The sequence below is a fragment of the Dioscorea cayenensis genome, chromosome 5 (assembly GCF_009730915.1).
Source record: "Dioscorea cayenensis subsp. rotundata cultivar TDr96_F1 chromosome 5, TDr96_F1_v2_PseudoChromosome.rev07_lg8_w22 25.fasta, whole genome shotgun sequence".
Taxonomy (NCBI): Eukaryota; Viridiplantae; Streptophyta; class Magnoliopsida; order Dioscoreales; family Dioscoreaceae; genus Dioscorea; species Dioscorea cayenensis.
Genome location: NC_052475.1, coordinates 16369522 through 16385673, shown reverse-complemented (window position 1 = coordinate 16385673; position 16152 = coordinate 16369522). Strand labels below are relative to the sequence as shown.

Genomic DNA, 16152 nt, shown 5'->3' with positions numbered 1-16152 from the left:
TGGTATGCCTGGTATTATCATTTGAATTTCCAAGCTTTGAGCGTCTTGACAAAGAATCCAGTACATCAAGAAAGAAGTAATCACATCTACAGTAAAAATCACTTCATTCATGATTGTGTTAAGAAGGGTGCCATCGAAGTTGAGCACGACGAAATGGAGGAGCAGCTTGCAGACTTTTTGATAGAGCCCCTTGGATACCAAAGGTTCATCGAGCTATGAGATAAGATAGCCTGAAGGACATGAGGAAGACATAATAAGATTAAGGGGGTGAATGTTAGAATTAATCTTGTTATTGCATTTAGGACCCTATGATATTTATATATTAGGCATTATTGCATTTATGCATTTATATTTGCAGTTATGACCCTTCTTATTTTATAAATAACATTTGCATTTAAAATTATGTTAGGATAATGTTTAGATAAGTTTGTTAGTTTGAATCTGTTTAGTTTCTTAGTGGCTAAGTAACTTAGTTTGAATTCAGTTATTAATATCAATATAAAAAGACATAAATGATGTGAGTTTGTTGATAGGGTCAAAAATATTCCTCTTCTTCTTCTTCTTCTTCTTCTTCTTCTTGTGTTGGCAAGTGGTTTTCTCTGATTTATTCTAATAGCTGGTGCTTATTGATTTGTTTGACCATGCAACATAGTATGACTTTCCTAATTAAAGAGAGCAGACATTTGCTTATGTATAGAGCGAGCTTTTATTCCCCTTGGTTCCCACACTTTCATGAAGTCAACCAAAAGCATACAAACCAAGTCAGTCAAACATAAACTATTTCAACTCAGCATGCATATCTTTTGTGTCAGTCAAACATAAGCCATTTCAACTCAGCGTTCGTACCTTGTTTGTCAGGCTATCAAAACTTCCATTGAGTTCCATTTCGTGACTAATTAACATTCGCCAACATCATCACCATCTCTCTCTATATATACGTCTACAACCATCGAACTCCTCTTCATCTCTTTTTAAATCTCTTTATACCTCTCACTCCTTCCCTCTTTCATATTTGAGCAATGATGAGTTCCATAAAGGTGTATGCTTTGATCTTGGTAACCTTCTTCTTCTCAGGACTCACACAAATGGCTTATAGTCAAGCATTGGCACTTTCTTCTTCTTCTTCTTCTTCTTCTTCTTCTTCTTCTTCTTCTTCTTCTACTACTACTACTACTACTACTACTACTACTACTACTACTACTACTACTACTACTACTATTACTTTTTGAATGATTGATGGGAAGGCCATTGATCAGCTTATGTGCTTATGCATGTGGCACTCCTCATCACCTATTTCATTCATTAATGAAAAGATTGTACAATGCCATGCATGAGAATATTGTAGAGGATGTATTCTTTTGTTGATGTATATATTATATTACATTGTTTATGTAACACAACTAACAAGATTTCCTTATTACTTATAAGTTCAAGATGGAAATGTATGAAATTTGATAAACAATCATTAATTAATTACTAGTAGTCATGTTCATCTACATTGTGATTATTTTGTTGCTCTCTTTATTTTATTTGCTTTATTTTCATAATTACTATTACTACTATTAGCAGCTATAATTATATAAATAATAATAAATGTACATATAAGGATATATATTTATATATATAGTTGGTAGAATTGATTAGAGAGAGTTACTTCACCTAGTTATTTACAAACAAAATGGGAGCAGTTTAATGACAATCAAAGTCATGCAACTGCATTAGTATTTCTTTTATGAGTATATTTAGGCTATTAAACATTGTAAATGTGAGAGACCAGCCCACCTCAGTGAGACCCAGGACAGAACTCATCACAAGCTAGGTATTGTTTTTGCTTAGTCAGGCATTTCGCACTCCCTCGGAGTCAAACTCGCAGCCTAAGCCTTTTTGTCTCACTTAAAGTGAACGCCTCTCACCAATTGATCTGAGCGTGACTGGGTAAAAATGTATAATATCTTTCACTAAATATTTGGATATTAAGCAAAACATGAAAATGGCTTGATCTACATTTTTTTTAATTAAAGTAAACACCCACCCATCATGCATATATGCCCATTGGTCCCCTCCTATTATATTAGATATTCTCACCCCATGCACATATGATACTTTGCCTTGAAGAACCAAAGCTAGCATGCATTTCTTTTTCTTAACATGATAGTGATGAGTGTACAATATTCTATTATTCATATCATTTGGTACACTCATTAGGCTTCTATTAGGATCATATTGTGCACATCTTTCTGGTCCGATGAGCTTTGCAAATACATCCTGACTATCATTTTTGTTGTTTGTTTTCTCTAAAAAAAAAACAACATCCAGCCATTGATCTGGCGACAGATGACGAGATCCTTGCAAGCCGACAACGAGATCCTCTCTTTGTTGAGTTTCCGTTGAGCTTCCGACGAGCTTTTATTAAGTTTCCATTGAGCTTCCAACAAGCTCTTGTTGAGTTTCCATTGAGCTTCCGACGAGCTCTCAGCTAACATAGCCGCTAACCTCTCCACAAACGAGCCTCAGCCACCACCGCTTCTTGCTCATAGCCAATCGTGGCTACCTGCCGATGCAGCCCAATTTTTTTTCTTTGATTACCTATCCAAGGGCAGACAAGCACGAAATTCCAACCCATTTTTTCAACATTCCACTTCCCAATACCACTTCCCAAAATTTTTCTTTTCCCCCTATTTGTTTCCTAGCTCATTTATTCCCCTTTTTTTTCTTTCCAGCATACCACTTCCCAAAATTTTTTTCTTTCCCCTTATTAGTTTCCTAGCTCCCTTATTCCTGGTAACAGTCCTCGTCATTATTAAATAAAACAAAAAAAACCAAAAACAAAACAAAATAAAACAAAAACAAAAAAAACACATTCCAAGTCCCCAGATTTGTTTTCCCTCTCATTTGTTTTATTCCCACCATTATTTGAAAAATGGCATCATCTTCCTCATCTCCACATTTCCTAGCTTCAGTCGATATCAAATTTAATGGTTCCAATTATTGAGAAAGGTTTACTACCATTCGCATTGTTTTACTCAATATGGATCTACTTGGCGATATCGACGGTAGCTCTCCCCAACATCCATCCTTGATACATCATGGACACTTGTTGATCACCGTACCATGACACTTATTTGTCAATTTTGTGAGATTGATGTTCGGATGGAAATTGGACATCTTCCCACTGATCATGCAATGTGGGAACACTTAGGTCGTATGTTTGAGCATTCCAGCTCTACACATCAGTATGTCATTTTGCAAGACCTTACTCACATATAGTAACGTGAGCATTTCATTAGGGAGTATATCAGTGACCTACTGTCCCTATGGCATCAAATTGATTCTTTGGAGTCTAAATTGTTTAACATGCAAATGTTGCAAAACTCGCACTCAGTCTCGCCAGACACAGCAGATTGTTGATCTTTTCACTAAGGCTCATGATGTCTCCCAGTTCCAGTTTCTAATTAACAAACTCTCGGTTCATGACCCACCGTGAGTTTGAGTGGGCATGTTACAATAAAAGTAATACTTATACATATATATATATACTCATGTGTACACAATTATTGTATTTATATGGGCTGGTTTCCTTTAATGAAATGCATTCATTCTTTCTCTCATCTTTTATCTATCATATACCCTTGTAAACATCAACATCTTAGAATCTTACTTGCATACTCCTTTGGATTATAGTTAGGATCTTAGTTATCAAGATTCCATTGATTGCAAGTGAAGATTGGCAATAGTTAGATTATAGAATCCATGGATTAATACAGTCTGGTCCTTAATGCCTTAATAGATTTTGTTAGTTTCAACTTAGAGGTATGGAAATAGTTAGTAAACTTTCCACAAGAAAGTGGTCAAATAAAGATTAACAAGATCACAAAAAGAGAAAACATTTGTCTAGTCATATAAATGTTGCTATTGTTTGACCACAAGGTTTATCATTATTGGATGGAAATTTCGCATTGGTTCACTAGTGTATTGAGTGTAACCAATGTTCATTTTGTTTTGTGAAACAAATTTATGCGGATATATATACAAAGTGAGCTCTATGATGGCAGTGAGACTTTTGAAAAAATAATTTAGAATCTCTATTTTTTTCTTAGTACAAAAGACTAACTAATAAGGCTAACAAAGTTGGTCTTCAAAACTGTGAAGTATTTATAAAAAAATTAGTATATATACAGAGAAGTGGATAATTATCCAATCAATGGAGCTGTGAATGAAAGCTTTCACAATTGTCGGATTGTAGCTTGACCATGAAACTGAGCACATATTCAAATATTATTTTAGTTTGACAAGTTTATTATTGCAATTTTATTTTTCTTTTGAGATATCTGATGTATGTGTCAATTGCATAATAAAGTGTGCGTAAATACAAAGTGTCAATCCACATGGAAGAAGGTGAATACTAGTAACAACTCTTAACCCAAAAAAAATAGCCTAAAAGATCAAATGTTATGTGTGTGAACAAAAGCAAACAATCAAAAGAAAATACTGGAAATAATAGGAGATAAGTCAAGGAAGAAAATGATGTTCGGGCATATCATCCCTCTAGGGTTATGAAGTACTGGACAAAAGGTTGTCTAAACATACAATCCTACTTAGACCGAAAGGTTTTCAGAATTATACTAAACTCCGATTTCTCAAGTGAAGAGTAATTGAATAGGTGCAGAGCTGATATAGACATCCACATAATCTCATTAACACTCTATGAAACCTTATTGTGGGCTAATGATAATCGCTTAAGTAGATAATCTCCCCCAAAGAAATATCACCCCTAATATGAATACAGAGCAGATATATGATTTCTCCTAAAATCCACTCCACATGATTGCAAAGACCACAGAGATTGCCAATAACTCACTCAAGAGAATTGAGGGCAATGGAGTCTCCAAAGTATCCTATGCCGAGCTTACTCACAATTCCCTCTAATCACATCATGTCTAAACTAGGTGGTTATTTCTACTCGTTACTTAGCACATCAAACATAATAGCTAGGGCTTTTACCTCATTAGCAACCAAGCATTCAAACACACAATTAGATTCAAATAGAAATGATTGCAATTAAGAACACAATTAAAGCATAAAAGATCCAACAACCAATATTATAGAAATAAACCCTAGAGTTTAACTACGCCCAAACATCTACAAATTACCCCTCCATTAATGGAGGGCAAACAAGATACAAATAATAGGAGGAAACATGAAATCCATGAAAACCTCCTTTTCAATTATGCTGATGAAAAATTATCGAAGAAACCCTAGAGAAGCTTCCACCCACGCCACCAAGGTGAGCTTGAAGGCTACGATCTTCAATCCCCTTGAATGTTGATCTGAATCCCCCTTGAAATTACCCTTTAACTGCTGGAGATTCATCTCTTATCATCCCTAACTTCTCCTCCAAAAATCGCCCAAAAGAAAAGAAATTGGATACCCTAAAATTCTCATCAAGCCTATTTATACCCGACTGCTTACGGGCTGAGCATAAGGTCGTGTCTGTAAGGGAGCTTGAGAAGATGGTCGCAAGCCTTACGAGAACACTTACGGGCATAAGTCACGTTTGTAAAGTCTTCTGGTTTGTATTACGGTGAAATATATGGCCGTAAGTGCTGGACAGTGAGCTTTACTGTTCTACTTATTGCAACCACCCTTACAGGCGTCTACTTTGATCGTAATCTCCTCTGCATGGTCCTTGTTGGCATCCTTACGGGGAAAGCCTTGCCCGTAAGGTCCTCTAAATTGGTTTTGAATCTCTCTTACAAGCATAAGCATGCTTGGAAAATTCTCTAAAATTTACTTATGGGAGTAAGGTTGGGTGTAAGCTACCCGTAAGCCACCCACTTTGCCTTATCCTTGTTCTAATGATGCCGAGAAACCGCCAACTTCATCGTTTGAGGTCTAAAATGCTTCTTTTAGCTTTCTCTCATCCTGAAATGCTGCTCTAAGCTTGAGAACGTGAGACACACTATATTTATCATCAAATTTTACAATTGACTCTAATTTCATACCAAATGAGTGTACAAAGTGACATAAAATATATGAATGTTGTACACTCATCAATATCATAGCCATGTGCACATATGGTGGCTTTTATATTGCAAATGGTAACAATTTGTTAGAGTTTGTTTGGAGGATGGAGGTTATGGAAAAGTGAGTCTAGATCGCAGTCATAGAATGACAAACTAACTAAAATGAAGAGTAAAATAGAACTTTAAAATTTTAAATTTTGGACAAAACTCAATATTTGTAATGAGGAATAAGCTTTGTCTGATAGAGTGACAAATAAACTTTTAAAGTAGATTTTCATTGTTGTTGAGCAATAATGTTTTAGAATGTCTTAAAAAGATCTTATGTTATTTAAGCAATGTGCTATAATTGTGTTATTTACTAAGATAGCGAGGTATTTGGTAACATTTAAGATATTGAAATACTTTCAAATTTCTTTTTCCTAATATGTTGTAGCCGTGGCTCTATTGTCTATTCTCTCATTTTTTTATAACAAAGGGAAGGTACAAAGATGCATCAATTATGGGGGCCTAATGACCTCTTAGGGAATTTAATTACCATGTGACCGGAGCTACCACTCGCAGCAAAGACAAAGCTTACCACATGCATCCAAGATGATATATCAGGGACCATAAACTTATAATAGTAAATCTGTCTACCATGAAACTCTAACTGGGTGGAGAATACGATTGCTTCCACAGAGGAACCCCAGAACCTAATGAACTAATAAATAAATAATGTTGTATAATATGATGTGCCTAATGAATAGTAGTGTTGTAGTACTATTATAGTATCCAAGTGCGGGCTTCAACCCCATGTTGTTTATGCACAGCCAAATATCTTACCACTGCACTAAGCAAGTGCTGACGTACAAATTTGACTTACATAACATGTATGTTATTTGTCATGAAGTTTTACGAAGAATTTAATTCTGAAATAAATTTTTATTTAATCATATTTGAAGGTAACATGAAAGAATAAAAATGAATTACTCAAACAAATTGAAATAAGCATTTTCACCGAACTAAGTGGGGCTCCATATAAATCATATTACAAACAATTAAAATCTAAAATTGAACAATAAAGACAAATATTTACATTCGTCACAAACTTTGATAGCATGAGGAGGAAATAAAAAAATTGAATACATAGGGAATGAAACAAGAGTATGTAATTGACATGTATAAACAAATTCGAGAACCTATTAATTGGAAATCATTGTGTAAGCTATCCTTTCAATAATTATATTTAAAGAAATTATAATTTTAATGATACATAATTAACAATCATAAATCATGGTTTCATCTAATATCTTCATATGAAAGAGGTAAAGTTCCACATGGCCTTATCTTCATTGGTATTATTGAAATGTTTACAAATGGAATGAATTAACACTTCATAGATAGAAGGAGAGGAAAATGATGGCCGCTATTTTTTCGTACTCCAACATTTGGTTTTGAGAATTAATGACAACTAAAAAAACAGGAGAAGTATGATGGAGGCATGTTTACTACGAAAATAAGTTACCCTGGATCATCTTAAGTATTTAATTCTGAATTTTTATAGTTCTAAAATCCTTTCAAATCATTTTTATATTGTAAAATAGAAAACAAATAATTAGGTTGTTGGGCAAAGACCATGGAAAATATGTGAACTTTGAGTTTTACTTAGAAGATGCAAGACCCTAGGTGTTTATAACAACCTCTTATTCATGAACCGTCCCATGCACACATGGGACATGAACATATTTTGGTTTTTAATATTATTATTTTAATTGGTTTAAATGATATCTTTATGCTACGCCCAAACCTTGTCTTAATCAATGCATTTAAAGATAAAATATAGAAAAAGAAGATAGCAAATATAGGAATTTGGTTGATTATAATTTCGAAAGAAATAATGAAATGTAATGTTTACTCATGCTCTTAGATCCAAAGTTTTAGTGGGTGTTCCTTTGGACCAAACTAAAAACATCTGTCATCTCCAATATACAGATGATCTGTTAATATTCTCAACATGAGGACAAGAAGATCTTCGAAGCATCAAATTAATTCTCTATCTCTTTGAAGGGTCTTTTGGTCTCTCCATAAATTATTCAAAAAGTTGTTTGTACTCAACAAATTATGGCTTTCAACCAAATTTTATGCCTGCCAGGATTCTAAACTGTTCCAGAAATTGTCCTCCTATTACTTACTTAGGGGTTCCTCTTTCGAGATGAAGACCAAGACGTCAAGACTTGTCACAACTCATTGGAATGGTTCGTTCTAGGCTCTCATCTTAGAAAGCAATTTACCTATCCCTAGGTGGCCGTCTAACTCACATAAATTATGTATTCTCAACAGTTCTAGTTTACTGGATGTCGGTTTTCAAACTTCCTACTTGGGTGATAAAAGAAATAGATAAAATTTGAAGGGATTTTTTTATGGAAATGTCTAGATCTAGGATCCAAAGAGATTAGATTGGTTGCCTGGAATATGATTTCCAGACCTGGGGAATACTCAATTTTCAGGAATTCAATAAAGCTCTTCTTGGGAAATGGTGGTGGAAACTCTCTTGCAACTAAAATAGTGGTTGGGCTAAAATCATCCAAGCCAATTACCTAAATAGAAGCTCAAATGGAATTTTATTTCACACTCAACCCAGAAATAAATCCTTCTTCTAGGCAGGAGTAAACACCACCTTACAACGCTTTCGCTCCTACATCTCCAAAACTATCAAAAATGGCCCTAGCACTTCCCTTTGGTTTGACAGATGGCAGAATCTTTTTCACTTAGTCACATTAGATGAGTTATCCCCAGTACTGCTACAGTAAATTGCTGCAGTGCTTTGCTATGGTACCCTGCTGCAGTACTGATCAAAAACACTCCTGGATCCATGTTTTTCATCGAGGTAACATAAATGGGCACACATTTACGACTTAGATCGTGTTGTTTCTTCAATAAACGGCCTCATTGGTAAAGATCTTGCTATCAATGCACAAATCGGGATACTCGAATGTGACTGCCTCTGTACCCCTCCACATCATTGTACTCGCTTGAATACCTGGAGGTTGGCACACATTCTCGTATCTTGAGCCCGACTTGTGTCTTCGCGTTTGTTCCTTCCCAAGATTTCATCAAATAGTACATTCATGATCTACATTTGCTTTCTATTTTTCAATATTTAGCTTTGCAGCCCTACATGCACAAAAGAACACAAATACACATGTATTAGCGCTTAAACCTGATAAAAGTAATGCTCATCATAAGGAAAGAACACTTCGCATTCTTATCGCGCAAGCACTTATCAGATATATAGGGCAATGATCAGCTTCAAGTATGAAAGTACTCTACCATAGTATATTTTAGGTAGAGTAACTCTCGCATTTTCTTTATTAATTAATGATGATGTAATTTTCCATTGTAGGCAATATTTTGTTTTTAATTTTGACAAATATGTGCTGGCTGCCTTAAAAAATCAACCTCTCATTTGAAGCATAAATTTTTTATCATCTCTCAATAATGGGAATAATTTTAGGTAACATTTTGGATAAATGCCACAAAATGTTTATTTTTCCATTCTGATTATGATCAAATTATCACCATATTATATGGTAACTATTATTTTAATAAATGGAATCACATAGTAACTTCTAGCCCCTGCATATAGTAAAATGCTAAAATCCAAGTTAACATAGCAAAATATATCCCTCAAAATTGATATTCATGGGCCGAAAGACCATCAATATATAGAATTAAGTTAAACCTAATTAATATGAGTTGGTATAACAATAGTCTCCATCAAAGTCTAACTACAAAAATGAAGTATAAAAATATTCGTTGGCAATGGACAAATTGAAATTAATATTAATGTGTTGTGAAGAAAAAAAAAAAATATATATATATATATATATATATTGGAAAAATCATAACATTATAAAAAATTAACAACTCATAGATTACATCTCAATAATAACACTAGTTAGCCTAATGGTTGTTATCAATTAGTGCACAGGCAAAGAGCAGAGTAAAATCTTTGCTTCAAACTGAGTGATACTGTAGTAATATTGTTTGCTCCACTGTAGTGATATTGTAGCGATATTGTTTTATCACTGTTCTTGTATTGTTCATAATGCTATTTAAATGGATCAGGTGGATTCCTTATAGGAGGTGTTGTGTGACTGTACTTCAGGATTGCATGGTAAGGGGGATTTATTAGTTGAGTTTGATTTCTGAAAATTTTTTGAGAGTGCACATAGTAAGACTTTATTATTTCATGTGATGCTTAGCTGAGTTGATAAATTTCTAAGCGGTTGATAAGCCATTGTAATTGGTATACCATCTTACATGCTTGTCTCTTAATCACTTCTTAAGGGCAATGAATGTTGTGTTTGTCAAAAACTAAATAAATAAAATAAAATAAAATAAAAAAAATTAAATTAAAGTTGGGTGAATGATGAATATTAGGATAAATGTGGGGAAAAGTGTGTAGTTATTGCGATACAATATGATTTAAAAGTTCTTATGAGAATGAAACTCTTCACCATAGATTATTTTAGATATTTTGAAAATGTTTTATATGCATATTGATTTTATAATTTTTTAAGGGGTTTTTAAAGTTTAGAATTCAATATAAATATTATTTTAATTGGATAATTATAAATAACAAAAGAGTAAAAAGAAAATTAGGAAATGTTGTAGATGCAGAGGAATTACAAAGACAAACTTGAGGATATTGATGACAATATGGTAAATATAGAGAAGTCATGATATAAAATTGGAATGCAAAATGAAGAAAATAAGAGAAAAAAAAAAGTAGCGAGTACCATGCATTTTAGATATTTTGACAACGTTTATGTACACATTCATTTTATAATTCTCTGAGATTTAAAAGATTTAGAAAGTATTTATAAAACAAAAACTTTTATGGTATCTTTACAAATAATAAAAAGAAGGTAAAAAGTGAAAATAAGGAAATATTTTAAATGTGATGAAATTATAAAGATAAAATTAAAAATTTAATGACAACGTGATAAATTCAGAAAAGTATTGGGATAAAATTGGAATGAAAAAAAAGACAAAGAAATTAAAAAAATAAAAATTAAAAAAAGGGATTACTAATTAGTATATACGGGCAAAACAACGGTGATCATTTGCAAATAAACCGGTTTTTTGTTTTCCAAGTGGATTTAGCGTAAATACCCGGGAAAATATTATTATTCGAGGGGCAAAATGAAAGGCGGCAAAAGTTTGAAATCCTCCCTCGCTTCTTTTCCTTAAATTTGCAGGTATCTTCGATTTGGGAGTAGAAATTGACGAGATCCCTCAACTTTTATCGAAATTTAGGGTTTCGATTCGAGAGTAGGCGAAGAATTGTTGGGGCTCTTACTGGTATTCCTCTTTTCTCTTGCTTAATTGCTTTAATTTCGAGGTTTTCTTTTGAAGATTAGGGTTCTTATTATCTGCTGATAATTCTAGTTCGTTTTTGCTCTGGTTGTGGCAGTCATTTGTGTTTTTCTGGTTGTTTTTTTTATGGGGGAGAATTTAGTGTTGAATTTTCTGGGATATTGTTTTCCTTGGATTTTCCCCTTGATGTGGTAATTGACGTAATTTTATTTGCAAAAAAATCTGAAAGTTTTCCCCTTTTTTCTAATCGGCGAGTATTTCCATGAAAATTAGGGTTTTAATGATCTTGGCCTGATTTGCTTTTGTTATAATTGTTCCTTTTTGATATTTTTTTACTGTTAGGGTTCTTAGAATAGATTCTTTGGTTTGTTAGGAAGCAGTTAGCACGAATTTGTGGATTCTAGTTTCTTGAATTTGTTCTCTTAATTTAGTCTGGACTTCATAAATTATTTTGCTCTCTTTCACGATCTCATAGCCCAATTTTCAAAAGCAAATGGCAAAATGACACAGAATTATGTAAGTGGGATGCTTGACCAAATTCGATGATGACTTTGTTTTTATCCTCAGATTTCTAAATTATACATTGATGGATGGTTTGAATTCTGAATATTTTTTGATAGACTTTAGAAATAGAGAAGTTTAGTCCTGCTTTTGTCATCCCAGCAGAATACCATTGTTACCATACAAATAAAAGAACAATGGCACGTTAAAGTAAATGATGTAATTGCAAACTTCAAATGTAAATACAACTGTTTGGATGATCCATCTAACATCTGATTGATTCTTACACCAGCTTCATAAACATTTTTCTTTTGGTCAAAATACTAAGGATGGACTAGATTAATGCATAAAAACGTTAGAACAGACAAAGGGAAACAGAAATGAAGCCAGAAGTGACTGTTTGACAGTTATGGAGCCATTGTCTATGCTAATCGGAATTGATGCCTCTGCAGGAACCAAGTTGATCATTGAAAGAATCAGGGATTATCACTTTCTATCACCTGTAGAGGGTGATTACTGCATGTATGTAAGTCACCATGAAAAGCACTGGGCAACAGCGTAAAACAAATCCTGTTTCGTCTACTAAGAACAAAGCAAGTTCTGGGATTAGCCAGGTCAAACTGAGGGCATTTGATGCAAAAGTTTCTAAGCAATGTCGGAAAATGGAAGGTAAATCCATATACCTTGAAAAGAGAACAAATTTCTTATAGTTTCTTTTGATCCTTTTTCTTTTGCATGAAGGTAACATTATGCAGGAGATTTCTTGTTTGCACTGCACTAGTTCTGATCAAGCATGTATGTGAAATTTACTAAGTGTGTTTTAAGCGTAACTAACTATTTTTGTAGCCTTGCTTATTATCATTATTCACTTAGCTTATGGATCGATCACCTTGGTTTTGCTTTAGGTGATTATTGTGAATTTTCTGCCATTTATCTGAACTCTTGTTGTAGCATTGCTCGATTTATGTTTTGATATATTTGCACAAAAATTTACATTTTTCTATTTCAGGGAAACCTAATATTGAGTTATTTGGAGAACCTTTACTTCATTCAAATCAGTCATTGGGTCAGCAGAATCAGGTTGCAAGTTCCAGTTTCCAGAAAATAACTCCTGGAAATTCTTTAACTGTGCAAGGACATAGACCCCAACACTTTGGGAAGCTTAAGCTCCAGCTCTTTCCCTTAGATGAAGTTACTTGTGGATTGCTGGAGAAGGTAAATATATAAGATTCATGAAGTTATTGTACTTGGTCAACTAGAAAGGAAAATGTTTGCTATGTGACATTGGTGGTAGTTGTTACATTGGATTCAACCATTGTGATCTGACTATTCACTTCAATTATCTCATAATGCAGGGAAAATATAATCCTTATCTGGAGCTGACTCTAGGAATTCGGAAAAAAATAGCATCTGTTATTAAGCACCTTAATACCAAGTGGGTAAATTCAATACCTACTTCAGGAGAGCTCATGCTCTTTCCATATGATGCTTGTCCAGAAAATATGTCATGCTACAGAAAGTGGACTGCAAAAGATTTTAGTGTCTGTGCAGGTGATGTGTATGATGCGGTTGGTAGCCCTGCTGTTTTTCGGTTAAGGTTGGCCCTCTTTTGTTGTTTTGATGTTTCTGGATGTATAATTTTTGTTATTTGTAGCTCAGATTGTTGTTTTGTAGCTCAGATTGTTGTTTGGGTATTCTTTTCCAGATATGCTTGGTTCTCTGTTTCTGAGTCGGGACACCATGCAACTACTCTATCTGCTCCCCAGTTTAATTTCAGTTCACAAAATGAACAGAACCAAATAGTTACTATTCCTGAAGAGCAAGGTGAGCCACATCTTTTATCCCACCAAGAGAGTGGTCCTGATTTACCTGTGAGCTCTCTCATTCAAGATGCTGGCAGAACACCTGCTACAACCATGGTTCAGTTTTCTAGCTCCCACCTAGTTTGTTATCTTTTCTATGCCCATTCATTTTGTTTGTTGATTGTGATGATGTATTCCTTACTAGGACATGACTACTTCAAGAACAGTCGACAATGCGTTACTATTGTGGGCTGAATGTTTGTCAAATATCAGCGTTGGAGCGCTACTATCAGAAGCTGTGGCAAATCCTGATGCCAATCGTAGTAGATCGATGCTTCAGAATAACTCGACTCTTCAGCATGCTCTGGTCAACTTTGATTCTTTTGATGCTGCCATTGCTGCCCATATAGCTCGTTATCAAGTGGCTGATATGCCAGCCAAGCCGGCCTCTCAGCCAATATTGGAAGCTGAAGACACATGCCATGCATTTCCATTTCAAAAGATCACTCCAGTCCAAGCCACTGCAGATTCATGCAATGTTGCTCATTTCACCTCTTGTGCGCAGAACATTTCATCAAATTCAGTTAGACCCTGATGAAACAGTAAAGCTTTGCCTTCTAATTTCTTTTCTCTTGATTCTTGAGACCGTACTTTGATATCCATTTCTTGTTATTTTTAATATATATATTTTTTTACTCTGCAGGCAGGCTGTAGTGCTGAAGCAAATCCGTTGAAATTGCAGACTGATGGTGGGGCTGTTCAAGATTTGGAAACAGCTTCCCATCCTCAAACAGAGGGTGTTGCTTGTAAAGAACCTACAGCTGGTTTGCAAGCTCCCCTGGAAATTCCATGTGATGCAAAGAGCGATTTTGAGAGGATAGATAACCATTGGGTAATTACTGAACTCTTCTGACATTTTATAGCATGTTATAATAGTTTTTTTGTTTTTAACAATCAAATTATTTTTTTTCAATGCAGTCAGAGTCTCGAGGCCCCTGGCTAAATGGTTCGAATTCATCTAAATTGATGATTAGCACCGACAGCACTAGCATTAGTAACTTGCTTGCCTGCAGCATGGACGCATTCCAAAACTGGTCATTATTTTGATGCATTTCCAAACTGCCCAGTTTACCAACCTCCTCTATGTGAATGAGACTTTGGAATGCCCGGTGAAAAAAAAAAGATTTTCTCTAGTGTATTTTAACAGGGTGTTTGATATACCGAAAAAATCGAATTGACCTTGTTTGCTTGAGTTGTCATGGCCTGATTTTTTAAAAGGGAAGTAAATAATAAATGGTCATGTAGTTTGATCTTTTTGTAGTTGTACATTTTATGTGATATTTTGGTCCATTGACTGAACAATGGTCTATCAACATTTACTGAAGTGAGAAAAGTAAATGAAACAGATTAGAATCTTACTTGGCATCGTTAATCAATGGGCTGAGCCACGTTTTACTGCTTTTTTAGTCATTGTTAAATATCACGTATGGAATACTCCAGCAGATAATTCAAACATTGACCAATGACTGAAGAACTTTCCATCACTAATCTACTTAGTGCTATATAAGTGCACTCACTTTGCTGAAACTCATACACAAACTCCATAAGTTTCCTTGTGTCTTTGTAGAGAGAAAATATAATGGATTGTATCAGAGCACAAGGCCAATGCCTGCTTTTCATTATTGTGCTTGCTATCTTCTTGCATCCCTGTTTCTGTGAATGGGTATCACCACCACACTCATATATAACCATTCATCAAAGGTTTGATGGTGAGTGGTTCCTTGTGATATATATATATATATATATATATATATTTTTAAAATCTTATTTTTATCTTCTTTTTAGTTGTTATTGATGGATGGATACTCTGATTTTGCTTTGCTGTAGGGAAGGCAATTGATCAGGCTATAGCTTATTTTCTTATGTTTCTTGCTCTTATCTTCACCTATTTCCTCCATTAATCCTCAGTTTTCAGATGCTTGTGATGGTTTCTCTGTTTGTCCTGTTCTTCATATTAATGTATTCATGAGTGAGCATTACCAAAGTTTGGCTCTGTAGAACCTGTGAAGGCAGTGTAACAAAAACTTCAGTGAAGCTGTACTCTCATGGTTCAAAATGTTTCTTTAATATTATATTATGGTTTATCCATTTTGTTTTTTATTTGAGAAAGAGAAGCAAAATCAAATGTATGCTCAATGGAAATGATTGGTGCTGATGTTTCCCATATCCACAACTCAATGTTCTAGTATTTTTAGTTGAAAAATATTGATATTAAGTGAAAGATAATTCCACTCGGTAATGACCCTGTATCATATGAGTTGATATTTTATTTTATTTTTTAATTCAAAAATCAATGGTTTTAATATGTCACTTATTCATATATTTTAAAATAAATAATTCTACTTTGGTGAGTCAACCATCAAAATAAAATAAAAATTAATGATTTATTAAGATAAATCCAAATG

The 16152-nt window shown here is 34.1% G+C and overlaps 1 protein-coding gene across 1 annotated transcript; it reads left to right on the top strand.

The window, feature by feature from the left end:
• Positions 1–11217: 11217 nt before the first annotated feature.
• On the top strand, positions 11218–15100 carry LOC120260035 (TSL-kinase interacting protein 1-like). Its single transcript, XM_039267480.1, has 9 exons — positions 11218–11369; positions 12338–12554; positions 12627–12680; positions 12895–13100; positions 13241–13482; positions 13591–13804; positions 13893–14279; positions 14391–14579; positions 14666–15100. Exons 2-9 carry the CDS (start codon positions 12422–12424, stop codon positions 14792–14794), a joined length of 1554 nt encoding a protein of 517 aa, XP_039123414.1. The 5' UTR covers positions 11218–11369; positions 12338–12421; the 3' UTR covers positions 14795–15100.
• The last annotated feature ends 1052 nt before the right edge of the window (positions 15101–16152 follow it).

Excerpts from the sequence above, each read along its gene's own strand:
- LOC120260035 (XM_039267480.1), top strand. The coding sequence starts at position 12,422 with ATGAAAAGCACTGGGCAACAGCGTAAAACAAATCCTGTTTCGTCTACT. Across the intron at positions 12,555-12,626 it reads GCAATGTCGGAAAATGGAAG|GTAACATTATGCAGGAGATT; the intron begins GTAAATCCATAT and ends TTTTGCATGAAG. Across the intron at positions 12,681-12,894 it reads CACTAGTTCTGATCAAGCAT|GGAAACCTAATATTGAGTTA; the intron begins GTATGTGAAATT and ends TTTCTATTTCAG.